Genomic DNA, 15,335 nt, shown 5'->3' on the forward strand with positions numbered 1-15,335 from the left:
ATAGCTCCTAAACATACATTGGTGGTGGGAGAAGTGTAGTTGAGCTGTTTTCTGGAGTCAGGCTTTTCTCACTGACTTTGAGTTCTACATATACATGTAAGGGCAGAATTTGGCCCACATTTGCATTAGGGTCATAATGCTACTGTGGATGCCTACTTAATAAGCTGCTGGATTTTCTGTAGGAGCAAGGTGTTAAACTTTGCATCTTGGCCAGATTTATGATCTGTCTCCAGTGGTCTTGTGAAATGATTTTTACCTGGGAGCATTTGTTAGTTTGTATATAGACTCTTTGCTGTGTTTCTAGATCATCTACTATATATACTCTATGTATCTATCTGCTAGATACTGGAAGTGTATATAGATTTAAATATGACTCTTTTTGCTGAATTTCTAGACCATCTACTATGTTAGGTCCAAATTTTAGTTCTTGGCATGATGAACTTCCATATTGCAGTTATGTACTTTGCTTAAAATTTGATTTAGCACCATTGCTTTTTACTTATGTGGAGGTAACTACTTACTCTTCATTATAGTAGTTTTCTCTTGTGTTCTAAATAAACACATGATTTTATAAGTCCTTTTACACTAACCATTGCATTCATTCTTCTCTGCAGCTTATATTGTTCATGCATTTGATATTTCCTTGGGAAGAAAAATGGTTATATATAACTTGTCTTGACACACTTTCCAAAGGCATATTTCAGTAAAGTCTTTTTGGCCTTGTGCACTAAAACCTACTTCTCTGTATAAAGACCCTTAAGCAGACAGAAGTCATAATGAAGTGGCATTGACAAGTTTATAATAACAGAAATGCTTTATTTGCAGTCCAGGTAAGAGATGGGAGATGGAGTGCATGGAGTCCCCTTCTCATCTCAGTAATAAAAATTGAGGGCTAAGAAGAATAGCTGAACTGAATTGAGACCAAATATATTTTCCAACTGGATGATCCTTAAGTAAATGTTCCACTATCTCTTATATGGTCCCTAGGAGAAGTGTATCAGAACATCAGGTGAGGCATGTGACAAGGCATAAAAGTTACCAGTGTAGAAAAAGTGGATTCTGGTGTTGTGAATACAACCACTTTATTACGCTCTAATAGCCTCTAGCTCCTTGATATAGAAGAGTTACAGTGGCGGGTGTGAAATTAGATCTTGGTGAGGACATGCGCATTAAAAAAAACACTTCTAGGCTTTAACCTTTGTGTGCACCATCCTTTGGGTTGAGAAGAATCTGGTGATCCTCCTAGTATTTCCTCTTGATAGGAAGACTGAGACAGTTTCAAGATGTAATATATCTGATCGTTGCTACAATTCCCTATTTCAAGTATACATTTGACTTAGGTTATTCAGATTTTAATGAATTTAGCTGGCTTCATTCTGTGCTAACCTTGGGATCCTGAGGAGTCAATTAAGTCAGTGTCATCATCCAAAAGAAAAAAAAAAAAGAGTAGCGGTGAAACAAAACATAAACATAGGTATGCAACATAGGCATAACTCTGTTGTCAGCAGAATAATATTCTCAGAAGTTTGCAGAGTCCAAGAAGCTTGAGAAAGGTGGTTGTATGTTGAAGCTGTGTCCCGTACTATGGGGTTGAAGATAAGCAAAGGGGATCCCCAAAGTAATGCTCTAGGCAACTTTTTTATCAAATGAAATTTGAGACATGTTTGACTTCCTGCAGAAGGCTACAGTGAGATCAGCCTGACCTGTTGAAAAGCCCATCAATGGGCAACAGAGGTCTGAAGCAAATATCTGCTATGGTAATGTGCAGTATATGTATTGTGGATCTCATTCCCTTCTGTGTCACAGAACACCTCTGTGCAAAACAGACAGAAATGTGCCTTTTGATTTAGTTGTGATACTTTCGTTGGGGAAAGTGATAACCAAATTAGTTTGCTTTCTGCAGCACTCATGAGACTGCAAAGAGCCTTGCAGTAATTCTTGCATTTTCTTCACCCTGACTTAGGGACTTCGCTTAATTTGTCTCTGTGTCCAAGTGGTTTGTAGGTGGAAAAACAGATTCTCTTGACTTTTAGTACATGTTGGGCTTCCTATTTCATCCAGTCTTTAACAAAGATAGCCTTATCAGTCCCTAATAAATAAGACTCTTACAGAGGTTGGTGTAGAAGCGTTATGGACGTTAACAGCCAGGTGGATGATCAGAGGCTGATGTGGTGTTTTCCAGAGGCTACGTGCTGCTAATTTAATTACCAATGTGCAAGCAGTGAGAGAGTAGTAAGAACAGTTTGTGTAAGGCAAGACTGTGGGGCTTCGGTGCAGCTATTCAAGTCTCTGACTATCAACTAGCTGGTACTGCTTGGCAGAAGAGCTGCTTTACAGTTCCCTAGGCACCATCCATTATCTTGTTCCCATTTATGAAAATTAATGAATTGAAATGGAAAGCTAAAAGATTTGTAGTGCAGAATCTCATATTTCTTGATGGTTTGAAATTTTATGTGCTTTTTTTAAAAAAAAAAAAAGTATCAATCCCATCTCATTCAATCAATCAGATTAAAAAATGTGGAAAGAAAATACCTGGGGAGATTGTAGCTTGCTGATTCACAAAGAATCCAGTCATCTAGAGCCTTAGAGCTGGTGACATAAGCAGTCATCAGGCAACAAGTTATTTCAAAACGATGTGAAATTTTGTTTAAGCAGTTTTTGGAAGGAGAATCAGTCAAGTGATCAGCATGGCTTAACCTTATCTGAGTTTCAGGTGACAACCTTTGTAGTTTGTATGATGAGAAGATCTTCTGAACACAGGTTTTTTTTTTTAAAATGTCTAGTGAGAGAAATGGCTGTTCCTGTGAAAACACCTGCTGAAATTTGGCAGGGGCAGTGCTGTGAAAGAAACAGTTCATTGGAACAGAGAAGAATTGTCAGCCAGAATTTTTCCTTTAGTTTCAGCATGAAGAAAATAGTAAGGCTTTTGTCAATATTGTGTAGTAATGTATATACTATGGAGGGTTTTTCTCTTGGTTCTGGTCTGCTGTGCACACCGGCTGGTATTCTTTTATTTTCAGCTTCTTAAAAGGTCAACAAAATTGTCACTTTATAGCCACTGTTGCTGAATGATATGCACAGAAACCTAATTTCTTAGTAAAGAGTCAAGACAACAAGTTAAGCTACAAGAGCATGGCTTCACAATGCACATGTCTGTTTTCACTATCAGTCCAGGAGAGCTGGTTGAGCTGATGAAAGATCTCCAGTTATTTTCATAATTTGCTATTTTTAAGTTTCATTTTATCATTTCAACTGTTGTTGAAAGATCACTGTTGAACTATTATTTGGGGACAGGGAAATTCTGAGTATAGTTTCTAATCTTTACACACCACTGTGTACCTGTGTGTCCATGGTATTTGAAGGACTGATAGGTGATCTGCTCTGTGCTAGTTCTGTCAAAGCCACACGGTAGTGTCCAGAGATCCTTGCAGCTCTAGTAATTGTATTCAACAAGTAGGGCAGCATTTGCCCTCTATTTCATAAGTCTCAGTAAAAGTCAGAGTTGGATAAATGTGTAAATCTTTGAACTGAACATCCTCATCTGTTTGCACTGTGAATGGTGCTATTCACAGTATAATTTTGCTGTTAGTGCGACTGTCCAAAGGCAGGGATATTTTATCTAAATCTTGTTCATTGCTGTTTTCAGCACTGAAGATGCTTAACATTTTACTCTTTCATCATAGTTATGCCTTCTCTGAAGGCAGCGGGACTGAAAAGTGCAGCCTCCCACAGCGCTGCTGGACTGCCGCTCAGGGTCAGGTCTAATCAATGACAAACTTCCTGCACTAAGACCTAGGCTGTGCTTTAACCAAGTCATTTCAGATGTCTGTGTATGTTTTCGTATATAAGATATTACAAGACATGAAAGATGCATAATGAGAGTGAAACAAGCACATAGTGTGCCAAAAATGACCAGACCGAATTTTTGTCATTGTTCTTGAATACCTTTTAAATTGTTACAAGGTATTGAGTAAAGGAGGCTGAACAGAAGAAACAGCAGTTGGGTGCTACCCCCCTTTCCTCTGTATATGTCAGGAAATAGACAGTCTCTTAACTTTATCCAGCTACACTAAACCATTGTAAATAAGCTGATGCCTCAGGAGCCATAGTGAAGAGATTTGAGTATAGCAGAAGTGGCAGAAACGCAATTCCTTCCTAGAGCTAAGAGAAAATAGAAGGTGAACTGTGATTCTGATGTCTTTCAGCATGTATCAAGGTGAATTACAGGATGCTGACATGGTGAATTTCAAGTCATCTCTCTATTAACCTTTATGCCTGATTCTCTGTGATAGAACGTTTTTTTCTTTTTAAAAAATCCTGCAGTGAACAAATTCATTCTGTTAAGAAAAATCTGGTAATCTTCTGTGATCAATAAGCATGCTTTAATGAACGTTCTTTCCCTATTGGTGTTGAAAGCCAAAGTACCTGTAGTTATTCTGAAAGGTGGAAGTCCTGGCCTGGAATTTTGATAAGGAACTGACTAGTGTTCATTATCTATCCAGCTAGTTGCCATGTTGTTTAGTACAGGTGTATTTGTTACTGTGATATGTTGAAAACATTGAAAACATTCAATATGCAGTAGGTCTCATGCTTGTGCTGCTTTCTACCTGTGTGATACTGTGTCTAGTTGAAGATCACTACAGTAACAGAACATGCAGGAATTAAGTAGTTTGGGACCTCATTTAGGTACCGACCAGTTTCAGGACTTGCTTTAGGACTTTTCTTAGGCTGTTGTGAAGGCTTTTCTGTCTGCTTGAGTTTCTTGATGCTGAAGTTTATAAAATGTCAGCCATGTGGGCTTTCATGTCTTGAGTAAGAATCTACCTTGAAAAATAAAGTTAAAACAAATGGCTGAAGGTTTAAAACCAATTCTGTCTATATGTCAGCGTAGGCCCTAATGAGTTCCTTAGAAACTTGAAAATAATTAACCAGAATCATGAACAGAAAAAGAATTCGGTCTAACTGCTGTAGAACATGTATAACTATAGTTGACCTCTGTTATGATGAAAGCATTTAACTTTAATTAAATTCTTGATATTTAAGCTGTTGTGAAATTTTCTTTTGTAGGAGATGTAGCTTCTTTATCCTGTGAAACTAGCATATGAATCTCAGTTTTTTAGGATTTCACTTGATTGTCAACATTACCAAAAGCAGCCACTGAAGAGGGTGGGTATAGGTAAAGTAGATGAGGTTGATCTAGGATTTTTTGGAATATGTTTCACACAGGCTGAAATGCAGTATTCCTTTTCATGTTTTTTCTATATGATGTTTTGACTTGAGCTGAAGTGGAAATAAGCAGTGGTGGTAACACTAAGCAAGTTGGGCCAGTTGATGTTGTGATATTGTATGCTGACATGATGTTTCCTTTCTTTCATCAATATTCATTCAGGGAGCATATGAACATACTCTTCAACTCCTCGTAGAAATAATGACATTAAATGCTGTTTTAAATTATGATTCACAAGAAGCTTCTGTCTTTCATTATTGTTTACCTTAAAAACAATTTTATATCTTAAACTTGCTTTAAAAGGACCTGGGTATATCAGAACACTTTAAAGTACAAATTTGGTTTTCTTTGCACAACTGGGTCAATAATGCAGCCTTCTTTGTGAGCATTAACTCAGCCTCAGGGGGTATTTAATCAAGGGGGTCTCGTGAATTGCAGGTATATTTGTACTAATCTGTGTAAGAATTGTTTCTCTTTCCAAATCCCACCTTTGAGCTGTATTTGCATAATAGGTTAGAGTTATATTTAAACATGCATATGAAATAATTTAAAATACTAGTTTTCTTACTTAGCCGTAAGTCTGTATGTTTTACAAGTCCACTCTGCTAAGAAGCAAGATACAATTAAAAATTTTTAATTCCCCACTAGTTACAGCTTTGCTTGTGCTCTTACTTAACATTCATACTACTTAAATATATATATTTTTAAAATAATTTCTTTTGCTCTTACCTGTAGAACCAGGATGGATCATGTATCCAATCAATCAGCCTTATTCTTAAGCAGGACCCCAAGAGGCAAGTGACTCTGACTCATTCAGGAGATGTTTTGATATATGACCAATACAAAATTAACCTGCCTTATGCAGATGGTAAGGAATAATATATAAGCATATAATGCCTATCAAACACTAAAGCAGTATTTTAATGGCATATTTATATGTTGTGATACTGTCAATATTGCGAACATACGGAAGTTAAGTGGTATGTTGTTAATATCAACATTGTTAATTTCGTATGAGATGTTTTACAAATTAAGTGCTGATGTACTTTTTACACTGTTGGTAGGAATTATACGGTAGCTGTAGTGGGGTAGTGTCTCTTACGTTGAGATGGAGTATATTCTGTCTCTATCGAAAAGTCCAAATGCCAACCCTCACATCTACGAGTTTAGCTCTTTTCTGAGGGGAAGTTATATTCTGATTCTTGACTGAAAAATTTATTTTCTCTGTTTTTTGTTAGCAACTTGAGTGCATGTAACTGGAAAGAGCCCTCTTGCCCCTTACAGATAAGCTGCAGATTTTCAGACAAAAAATTTGACTTTGTTTCTTTTTTTTGCTTCGATGAGGTTTTCAAACCTCTCCCTTGGCAAGATATTACCAAGTTTTCTACATATGAATTCGTGACTGTGTTCTGTGAGGTCCGGTGTTAGCTTCAGTGTGAGGTTTATATGCAAATCATTCGTACATTTGATGCCTGTGGGGCCTCGGCTCTTTGGGAATTTCCCAAAAAAGGCTTTATTACAGGAAGCACATTGCTGATGCTAGGATTAGGTTGTCTAAAACAAGTGGTCTGCAATGTTTGTATCTTTAAATTGATTTGCTTTTAGCTAACCTTTATGACTGTTACAGTGAACTCGATGCATTTTCAAGAAGGGTGCTGACTGTCATAAGTTTTTTTTTCTTCATTAAAGCCTGAATCAGTGTAACCTTGAGAAATTGATGAGGGGGAAAATAGGCCCTTAATAAGAAAAAAATGTAGCTTACATAAAAATAATATTAAAAAACCCCAGTGAAATGATAAGAAACAAAATGCAAATAGCAAGCAGGTTTCCTTTTGTCTTTCAACAATCTCTATTTTTACTCACCAGAGTTATTTGAAATACGGAAGCTGTCCTCTGTATTTCTTCAAGTAAAGACACACATTGGATTACAGATACTCTATGACAGAGAAGGACTGAGGCTTTATCTTCAAGCTGATGGACGGTGGAAAGATGATACTGTGGGCCTTTGTGGAACCTTCAATGGAAATATGGAGGATGATTTTTTGTATGACTAGCTGCAAGATTTCTATTTGCCAGTATATGAATATCTACAGTTAGAGTGGTAGATCAAGTGTGTACTGAAGCTGAATGGATAGATACCAAGAAAAATTTTTTTTATGTTAGTGAGATAGTAGGTTTTAGTTTGCTAACAGAAAGTCTGTAACTTCAACTATAGAATATCAAGCCAGGTTTTGCTTGAAGTATTTTAATATAAAAATACAGTGAAATATATATGACACATAGGTGCTAGTTTATCTGAAAGTTTTTGTCCAAAATATGGAGTGGCCTATATAAGGGACTTTCTGCCTCCCTGCAAGCCTCTTTATCTCTCTCCAGTCCTGTTTTCTGCTGCAAGTTCTGATCTGCTCTCTCTGACAGAGCCTCCATTGTTCAGTGTCTACAGGCCAGCAACAGGAATTGGCTTCATTGTGATGCAGTGAAAAGTGGTCAGAGCTGCCTGAGCATCACAGTCAAGATTGCTATTTGTCCAGCTGCTTTGCTTAATTCCTACAGATACTAAAGAAAATTGGCTTCCAGAAGACTGAGCAGCTTAATGGAAGTGAGAGAAAGAGAACATGAATTTAGAACACAACAGAATATTTCTTTGACCAAGGAAAAAAAAGAGTAGGAGAACGTCTTTCTCTTAAAACAGTTGGGATTTTTAAAAATTCCATAAATTTTAAAGCCCATAGAAAAATGGGAAAACTTTCCATAATAGTTACCATTTAAAAACACACACACAAGTATTCTAGTGGATTTTTGAACAATTTTTATCTTAAAGATTAAAAAGCATTATTAGAATATCATTTGTAATGAGACTAGGAAATATATGGACAGGATCTCAGTGAAGAGGTATTTATGTAAAACTACTTAAAATACTTCCCTCTTTGAAGCAAGTAAGTTTTGTAGTGTATTTTTGATGACAGTCTTTGGACCTTTTTCTCAAATAAGTGACAAATTGTTCAATAGTTGATATTTGTGAAAAAAAGCCCTTAAACTACAGGAAGTTATGAATTGGGCTGAGACATGACACTGACTATAATATGCAAACATGTCTTGTAAACAAAACTCCTGATCAACACCAGACTTGGGAGAGTTGCTACAGGCAGTGGTGTCTTTTGCAATGCCTCCACCACCAGCTACTTTACTAGAAGTAATACTACTGGTTATATGCCTAATGCAGTCTTTTTCCTGGAGTGTAAGATCCTGTATTTAAACACATGGTTGCAGTTGTTCTCCTTATACAATATTAATGTGCCTTAGTTGTTCTGATCAAAGTCTTTCTATCTTTCAGCTTCTGTTGCCATGCTGCTTACCTGGGCCTTATGGATATCTATCCAATTGCTTTTGAAGTTATATCTCTGGGCCCTTGAATTTCTCTTCCTTCCTCTTTCTCGCAGGGAATAGAGAGCCTGGGAAGTCAGCTACTTAGGAACAGACAGGAAATTATAGGTAGAGGAGAGAGAAAAATGGGTCAGATATCACTGAGGAGGCAGAAGTATGAATAAGAGAGTGCAGACTTTCAGGACTCCTTCTCCTTGGGAAAATGGAACTTGGCTTGTTTTGATCAGTCCTTCCTTACAGAGTATCTAATGGCTCTAGAGCAGATCTTCTCTTCCTTTTCTGGGCCTTTACCTGGAAAGAAAGAGTCCAGTCCTGAAATTTAAGAGGAGAGTGCCTGAGAATATGGAGTAGTGGAAGGGGAGTTTAAATCAGCTGTGCTGAAGGGGGTGGTAGAACTGAGACCGTTCTGCAGATTCACTGTATCTTTTGTGTCTGACTTCTGTTTTATATAAGATCTCCAGTTGGAGTAACTGAAAGCACACCAGAGCTGTTTGGAAACACGTGGAAAACTTCCTTGGCATGTGTTGTTGTGCATGATAGCTCACAAATGGATCCGTGTGATATTCATCTGCAGGCAGGTGGGAAGTGAAGGTCAACTGTTATTGACAAATGCATTTCTACTTATTAAATCTGTGCTGATTTTCCTGGTTGGATCAGGTAAAATAATAACCAGTTCTGCCCACTGAAAAAATGAGTGCTTATAGGTAGCATTTGAGTTCAGTCCCCTAACAAATGAAGTAGTATATTGTTTAAATGTTTTCTGATACTTGCAGTTTTATTTCTGGTGTGCAATTATGAAGTGTAAAGCTAGACATGCATTAAAGTTTGGTAAAATGTCTAATATTGGTGATGCTGCTCCTTAAGATGGAGACTCAAAGGTATTGCAGTATTCATTTTTTAAAATACTGAATAAATGAAACGTTTGATTTAGTTGTCTGCTATGGAGGAAAATGAGTAGGAGAAAGCTACTTATGCACTGCCAGCCTTTAGATTCAGCTGAAAGGGTACAGTTGGAGAATGATGATAGTGGTGCTGCCATGAGGACCACATGTGGTCACGAATTCATCCTTTAATAATGATGAACTTCATAGATCATCAGTCATATCCATTTCACAGTTCCTCCCATGTCTTGTCTTGGACTCTACACACTTTCAGGCAAGATACAGAGGTAAAAGATTAAGGTTTTACCTGTCATTTCAGCAGTGCTAGGAAGTGACCACATATCCTGCCATCTCATCATCCTGTCTTTTGAATATTTATACAACTTGCAACACTAAGAAGCTGCATTCTTGCTAATGGTTTTGGACATGAATGTAGGAAAAAGGGCCTGTACAGAAAGTCAGAAATTTTGGAAAAATAATTTTGAAGTTCTAGTTTGTGCATCTCTCAATTTGTGGGAAATAAATTTATCGCTTTATGGTATGACAATATAGCATATTATTTCTTTTGACCATTATTGCACAATGCACTCAGAATTAAGATATTCAGGGGTGCTGTGTTTGGAGCTTCTTAAGTAACTATTTGATAATGCTCTTGTTCTCTTGTGCGATAATGCTATCCCAGGCTAGAAGCTCTGGGTGTGGTTGCAGCCTTACGCAACTGAAACAATGGGTAAAACAGATTATTCTTTAAAATACTGACCTATTGAAGGTAGTTACTGGCAATGGCTTAAACTGAAAAGAGATGTAATCCTGTTTCTGAAAGGCACTGGATAGTGCGTTGCATCTGTTGCCTAACACACATCCATGAATCAATTTAAAGATAGACACTGTCTGTGTATTGTAAGGTTTTCCGAATACCTTAAAGTCATTCCCAGAAGAAGCTCAAAGCTATGAGCAGCTAACTTATTTTCTGTTCTTGCATAGAGTTGTATAGATATGAAAGACAGAAAGCTATATATGGTAAAAGTATATAACCATGATCGGTTGCATTGTATAGAAGTCACTTTTTATTCCAAGTATTTTTAAAACTCCCTCACTGAAACAGTGTTTAATCTGTTATTTGTATAGCCTCTTACGCAGCAGAAGCTTGTAGCATCCTCACGAAAGAACTTTTTGCTCCATGCTACCCCTATTTGAGTCCCGTTCCCTATTTTGAGCAGTGCAGAAGAGACACTTGCAAATGTGGACAGACTTGTTTTTGCTCTGCTCTGGCCCATTATGCTCATCATTGCCGAAGATTTGGACTTATGATAGATTTCAGAGGAAGTGTCCCCGACTGTGGTGAGTTGCCTTTCACTTCTAGTCTTAAATAATTACTGTTTGAGGACTTTAGAATGACAATCAGAAAGTAGAAATAAATGAATATTCTAAATGAGAAGAGGATTAATTCTAGCATGATCTTTTGTGTACAGGGCAAGGTTCTTTTTTTGTCAAGACAGAATTAGTACCAGTGTTGTTAGAGTATTGTTCCTTATAGCTGGCTTTCTTTAGTTTTGACTTTGTAAACAATGCAAATATTTTTTTGTAGTCGGAGGGCTTCAAATGTATACAGAATTAAAAATGTCTGTATTTCATACAGCTTTGAATAGCTCAGACCCATGCTGAATGAACTGTGTAAACACATTTGTTCTTTTCCTCATAGGTGCTAGGTTTATCTAATTCTTGAAATGAATGAGATGAAAAATGATGGTGATGTATTTAGCAGTTTTAGCTGTATTGTTGTAAACTTCTGTCTGACAACCTCTTTTAGCTTATTCTCTTACTGTCAGTGACAGTGAAATACATGGAGTGCTGAAATAAATGTAGAGAATTAGTACTGTTGATATTTAATTTAAAATTGAATGGAAGAGTATAGGTAGTGTAGAGATATAGGTGACATCTCTTACCTGCTCTATAATGCCACACAAATTGAAGATGGGGTTAACAATATTAAATTCTTCAGTTTATATGAATTGTAGTGATGCAGACAATGTTGATAGGGTACATAGTGCCCTTACATACATTTATTTTTTTTTAATTATAGAATTGGAAACCCTATAAAACCTACCTAAACTGAAACCCCTGATGTTTCAGTAGGTTTGGCTCCATAAACAAGGCTGAAAATCTTTTCTAAGGAGCATTCAAGAACTTAACATCTGGTAGTTTTCATTACACCATGTAATTATCCATGTTGTAATGCATGATAAAGAGGATTTTGGAAAGTTGGTCCAGCTTAAGTATCTCAAGCTGGAGTACCTGTATGTGTAGTTAAAAAAGACCGGCTTGCTTGCAGTCATTATGGCATGAATGGCTGTGTCCACTATGACTGAATGAATCATTTAAACCATTTAACTTTATTTTGCTTTGTTAGAAAAAAGTATAGGTTTAATAAAATGTATTTTAAAAGTCATGCTTGTAGGGTTTAAAATACATGAATCTCTTCAGTATTTCAAGAACTAAAGATTTTAAATTTTTTTTAAGTAGGGCTTTATAGGACATACGAGAAAATTTCAGATGGTATTGTGCAACATCTGCAAAGTACACACATTTTATTTACTTCTTGTAATGTTTTCCTGGAGATGCTGCCCATTTCCCAAAGCCCATGCACAAGAGCCAAGTGTTTTCAGAGTTGGAGGGGAAAAAAGCTTCAACTGTTCGGTTTCCCCAGTGTAAATCTGGATTACCTATGCAGACTTCATTGTACTCATTATTACTGCGGATTTACATCTGTGTAGTTTACACAGCATAGTGCCAAGATAGCAATTTTAGTGGAATTTAATGTGATTGGAAATGAAAGAATAGAGATGTTTATCAGAAAACTGTTGGGAGGTACTTGAGTCTCTTGCGCTGTAATTTGAGAGATTTGTTTCAATTGGACAGCTCTTTCATGTGAAGATACAAAGGAGTACAGTACTTGTATATCTACCTGTGGCAGAACCTGCCAAGCACTGTCTGTGCCAGAGACATGCAGCAGTGATTGTGTTGAAGGCTGTGCTTGTCCCTCTGGAATGTATTTGAATTCCAAGTCTAAACAATGTGTACAGAGGTAGGTAAAGTTGCAGTTCTAATAGTCACAACTACATTTGCATGTCACAGTGAGGAGCTATAAACATGTAGCCTTGTAGATGTTATTCATCTGTAAACTTGACAGGATCTTAGAATTATACAGAAGCTGTATGTTGAGTAAAACGAGTTCTTTTGTATTACTGATGCTCACCCAACATCACCAAAGCTAGTTGTTATGTGTTGTCTGGTTTCTGGCATACAAGAGATATAAAAGGTGTCTGTTGTGTAGAGGTTGTTTTGTTACCAATTTGGTTTGGAATGTGCTTGAGTTATATGTCAGTATGTATCAGTAGTTACCAAGATCAATTTCTTGTATTTAAAAACAAAACCAAAACAAAAAAACCCATTAAAACTTCACCCATCCATAAACCTCACTAAAACCAACAAAGCAACCATTTGAACTTTGAACAGCAATTAAATCAATGGGAATTCTTTTCTTCCTTCAGTTTGAATTAATCACAGTTACATGTTTTTTCCTTTACTCCAGAAATGAATGTCCTTGTTATTTTCAAGGAATTGACTACCCTCCTGGAGAAAATGTTATGACATCTTTGGGCAAATGGTAAGACACAAAACTGCTTTTTTCCTCTGTCTAAATAGTGTCTCTTTTAAGAGCTCTGTCAAATCATTCTGGCCAGCCTGTTGGGTTTTTTGGTTGTTATTTTGGTGGTTTTATAGTGAAAAATACAGAGTGAACATACATCAGTTTTCTATGCGTATTTGGACAGAGCTTCTGTAAAACTTGGGGTTTTGGGCTGCTGTATTTATAATCCAAGATACTGAATTTGAAAGTAGAGAGGAAAGTCACTGTCATTTTGTAGATCTGTACTAATGTGGAGAGCTCCAGAAAACCCCAGACACTTCCTGCCTGTCTGTTCAAGTTTGTTCACCTGGACCTTCATTGCTATTCTTCCTTCCTATACCGGATGGTAAATCCATTTATGAAGAATTATTAAGAATCTGAGTTTTGCTAGTATAGAGTCAGTGTAAATGAGCAATGTGGCTTTATCAAGTGAGAAACAACACAAATATCTGTCCACTGCAGCCAAAGGTAAATAAGCGTGGCTGTTACTGTTCCTTACATTTAGCATTTGTTCTTGTCCTCTTGATCTTCCATTTGCAGCATTATAGTCATGACATTAAAGAAGAAAACTTGTTAAACTATTCTGGCTGCTGCCAGATGCATCCTTTTCAATAATTAGTTTTATTTGGAAAAGGTTAAATTATGTGGACAGAGTTCTGTAAAAAAACCAAGCTTTTGGAATTCTTTTTCTTGAAGTAGCGTTTGAGCTCTCGCTGCCTATATCAGTTAATTAAAAGCACAGCACTTAATTAAAAGCAGAACAGACCAAATCATGTCTATGATAGGTCAGTGTAATACTTCTGTATGGTCTGTACAACAAATAGGAGATTAATGTTGTCAGACCTGTTGCAATGGCGACACTTAGTAAAAACACACATTCTCACTCTTGCCGGCAGCCTAGTGGCCATAAATACTGATTGTTATACTTTATATCTTAATCGTCAAGTTAGGTTATCTTTACCTTAGGGCAGATTCCTTGGAGAGTACCAGGCAACCCATTCTGCATATGGGGCTGTGTGAAGGCTGGATGCACTGTTGCCTGCCTTTCTGGTTATTTTTGTTTGCAGGGCATGTGCTAGACAGCACTGGGAGTCATGGGAAGGGGCTTCTCCTGCTAGATTCTTTGATTTGTTTCCGTTCATCTTTCTCCTCAAGGGGCTAGTTTAGCTAATTATACTAAGCACTATGGTGGATAGTTGGCTGAATGTGCAGTGATCATGTGATCATCCACAAATGCTTTTTTTTTTTTTTTTTTTGAGAAATCACTACAGGTGAAAGCATCTTTCTGTTGGTTTCAGTGGAGTTATTTGGGATCTGGCAGCTTATGTTTCATGTGAATATGTTAGTTAAAAATACATCTACTGGTTTGCATCTGCTAGTCTTTAAGAGATCTGTATCTCCTATTTAGTCATGACTTTTGCTTGACATATTCTAGCAAGGCTGTATACAGATCTGTTGAGAGGAAAGGCTTTTAAACATGGAGGTACGGACTGTCAACTCCTCTGAATTACCCTGTGCAAAGTAATATATTAGGTATCATGTAGAACTATATGTGTGGGTGAACTGGAAAAAAATAAAATGCTTTTTATATGTCTCTGTTAAGGGGATATCAGTTCCCTTTAGTACTGTTTTGCCTATTGTCTGAGTTACACAGTGATGTCCTTGAGCTAGGACACTTCTGCAGTGCTTGGGGTACCTACACAATTCTGACCATGACAGTGGAGTGGCTGTAGTGCATAGACAATTTGATTCTGAATCTGCTGTCTAGCAGTAGGTGTACTGGGATGTCTTAGCCATTGCAAAAGAAAGGGAGAATAGTGCTGGAGTTCACGGGCCCAACCAGAACCTGAAATGATGCCAGCGTTACTACATTTTTCCCTGACAATGAGTTGCTATCAGATCTGCTACTATTTTATAAAAGTACTAGACTATTTTGTCTGGAATTAGACAGGGGCAGCTGGTATTAAGTTGCTCAGTGCTTCCCTGAATACAGTATCTTGTTAGGGTTGAGTTTTATGCAGTTGGCTTGTTTCTCTGCTGAACTGTTGTGTAGTGGGAACGTGCCTGTTCCTGTCTGTATAATATTTTACATATGTGGATGGGTATACATACTACAAGCTTTGTGATACACAAACTTACCATTTTTTTGAATCTT

General features: G+C 37.1%; 1 protein-coding gene across 1 annotated transcript in view; it reads left to right on the forward strand.

The window, feature by feature from the left end:
- Positions 1 to 15,335, forward strand: part of OTOG (otogelin) — a 107,174-nt gene that overhangs the window by 25,845 nt on the left and 65,994 nt on the right. Inside the window, exons 16-21 of the mRNA XM_074918098.1 lie at positions 5,963 to 6,095; positions 7,094 to 7,271; positions 9,065 to 9,189; positions 10,621 to 10,833; positions 12,412 to 12,577; positions 13,085 to 13,159. Coding sequence (XP_074774199.1) covers positions 5,963 to 6,095; positions 7,094 to 7,271; positions 9,065 to 9,189; positions 10,621 to 10,833; positions 12,412 to 12,577; positions 13,085 to 13,159 — 890 coding nt within the window. The remainder of the gene's footprint in view (positions 1 to 5,962; positions 6,096 to 7,093; positions 7,272 to 9,064; positions 9,190 to 10,620; positions 10,834 to 12,411; positions 12,578 to 13,084; positions 13,160 to 15,335) is intronic.

This window comes from Athene noctua, chromosome 14 (genome assembly GCF_965140245.1).
Source record: "Athene noctua chromosome 14, bAthNoc1.hap1.1, whole genome shotgun sequence".
In the NCBI taxonomy this organism is placed as follows: Eukaryota; Metazoa; Chordata; class Aves; order Strigiformes; family Strigidae; genus Athene; species Athene noctua.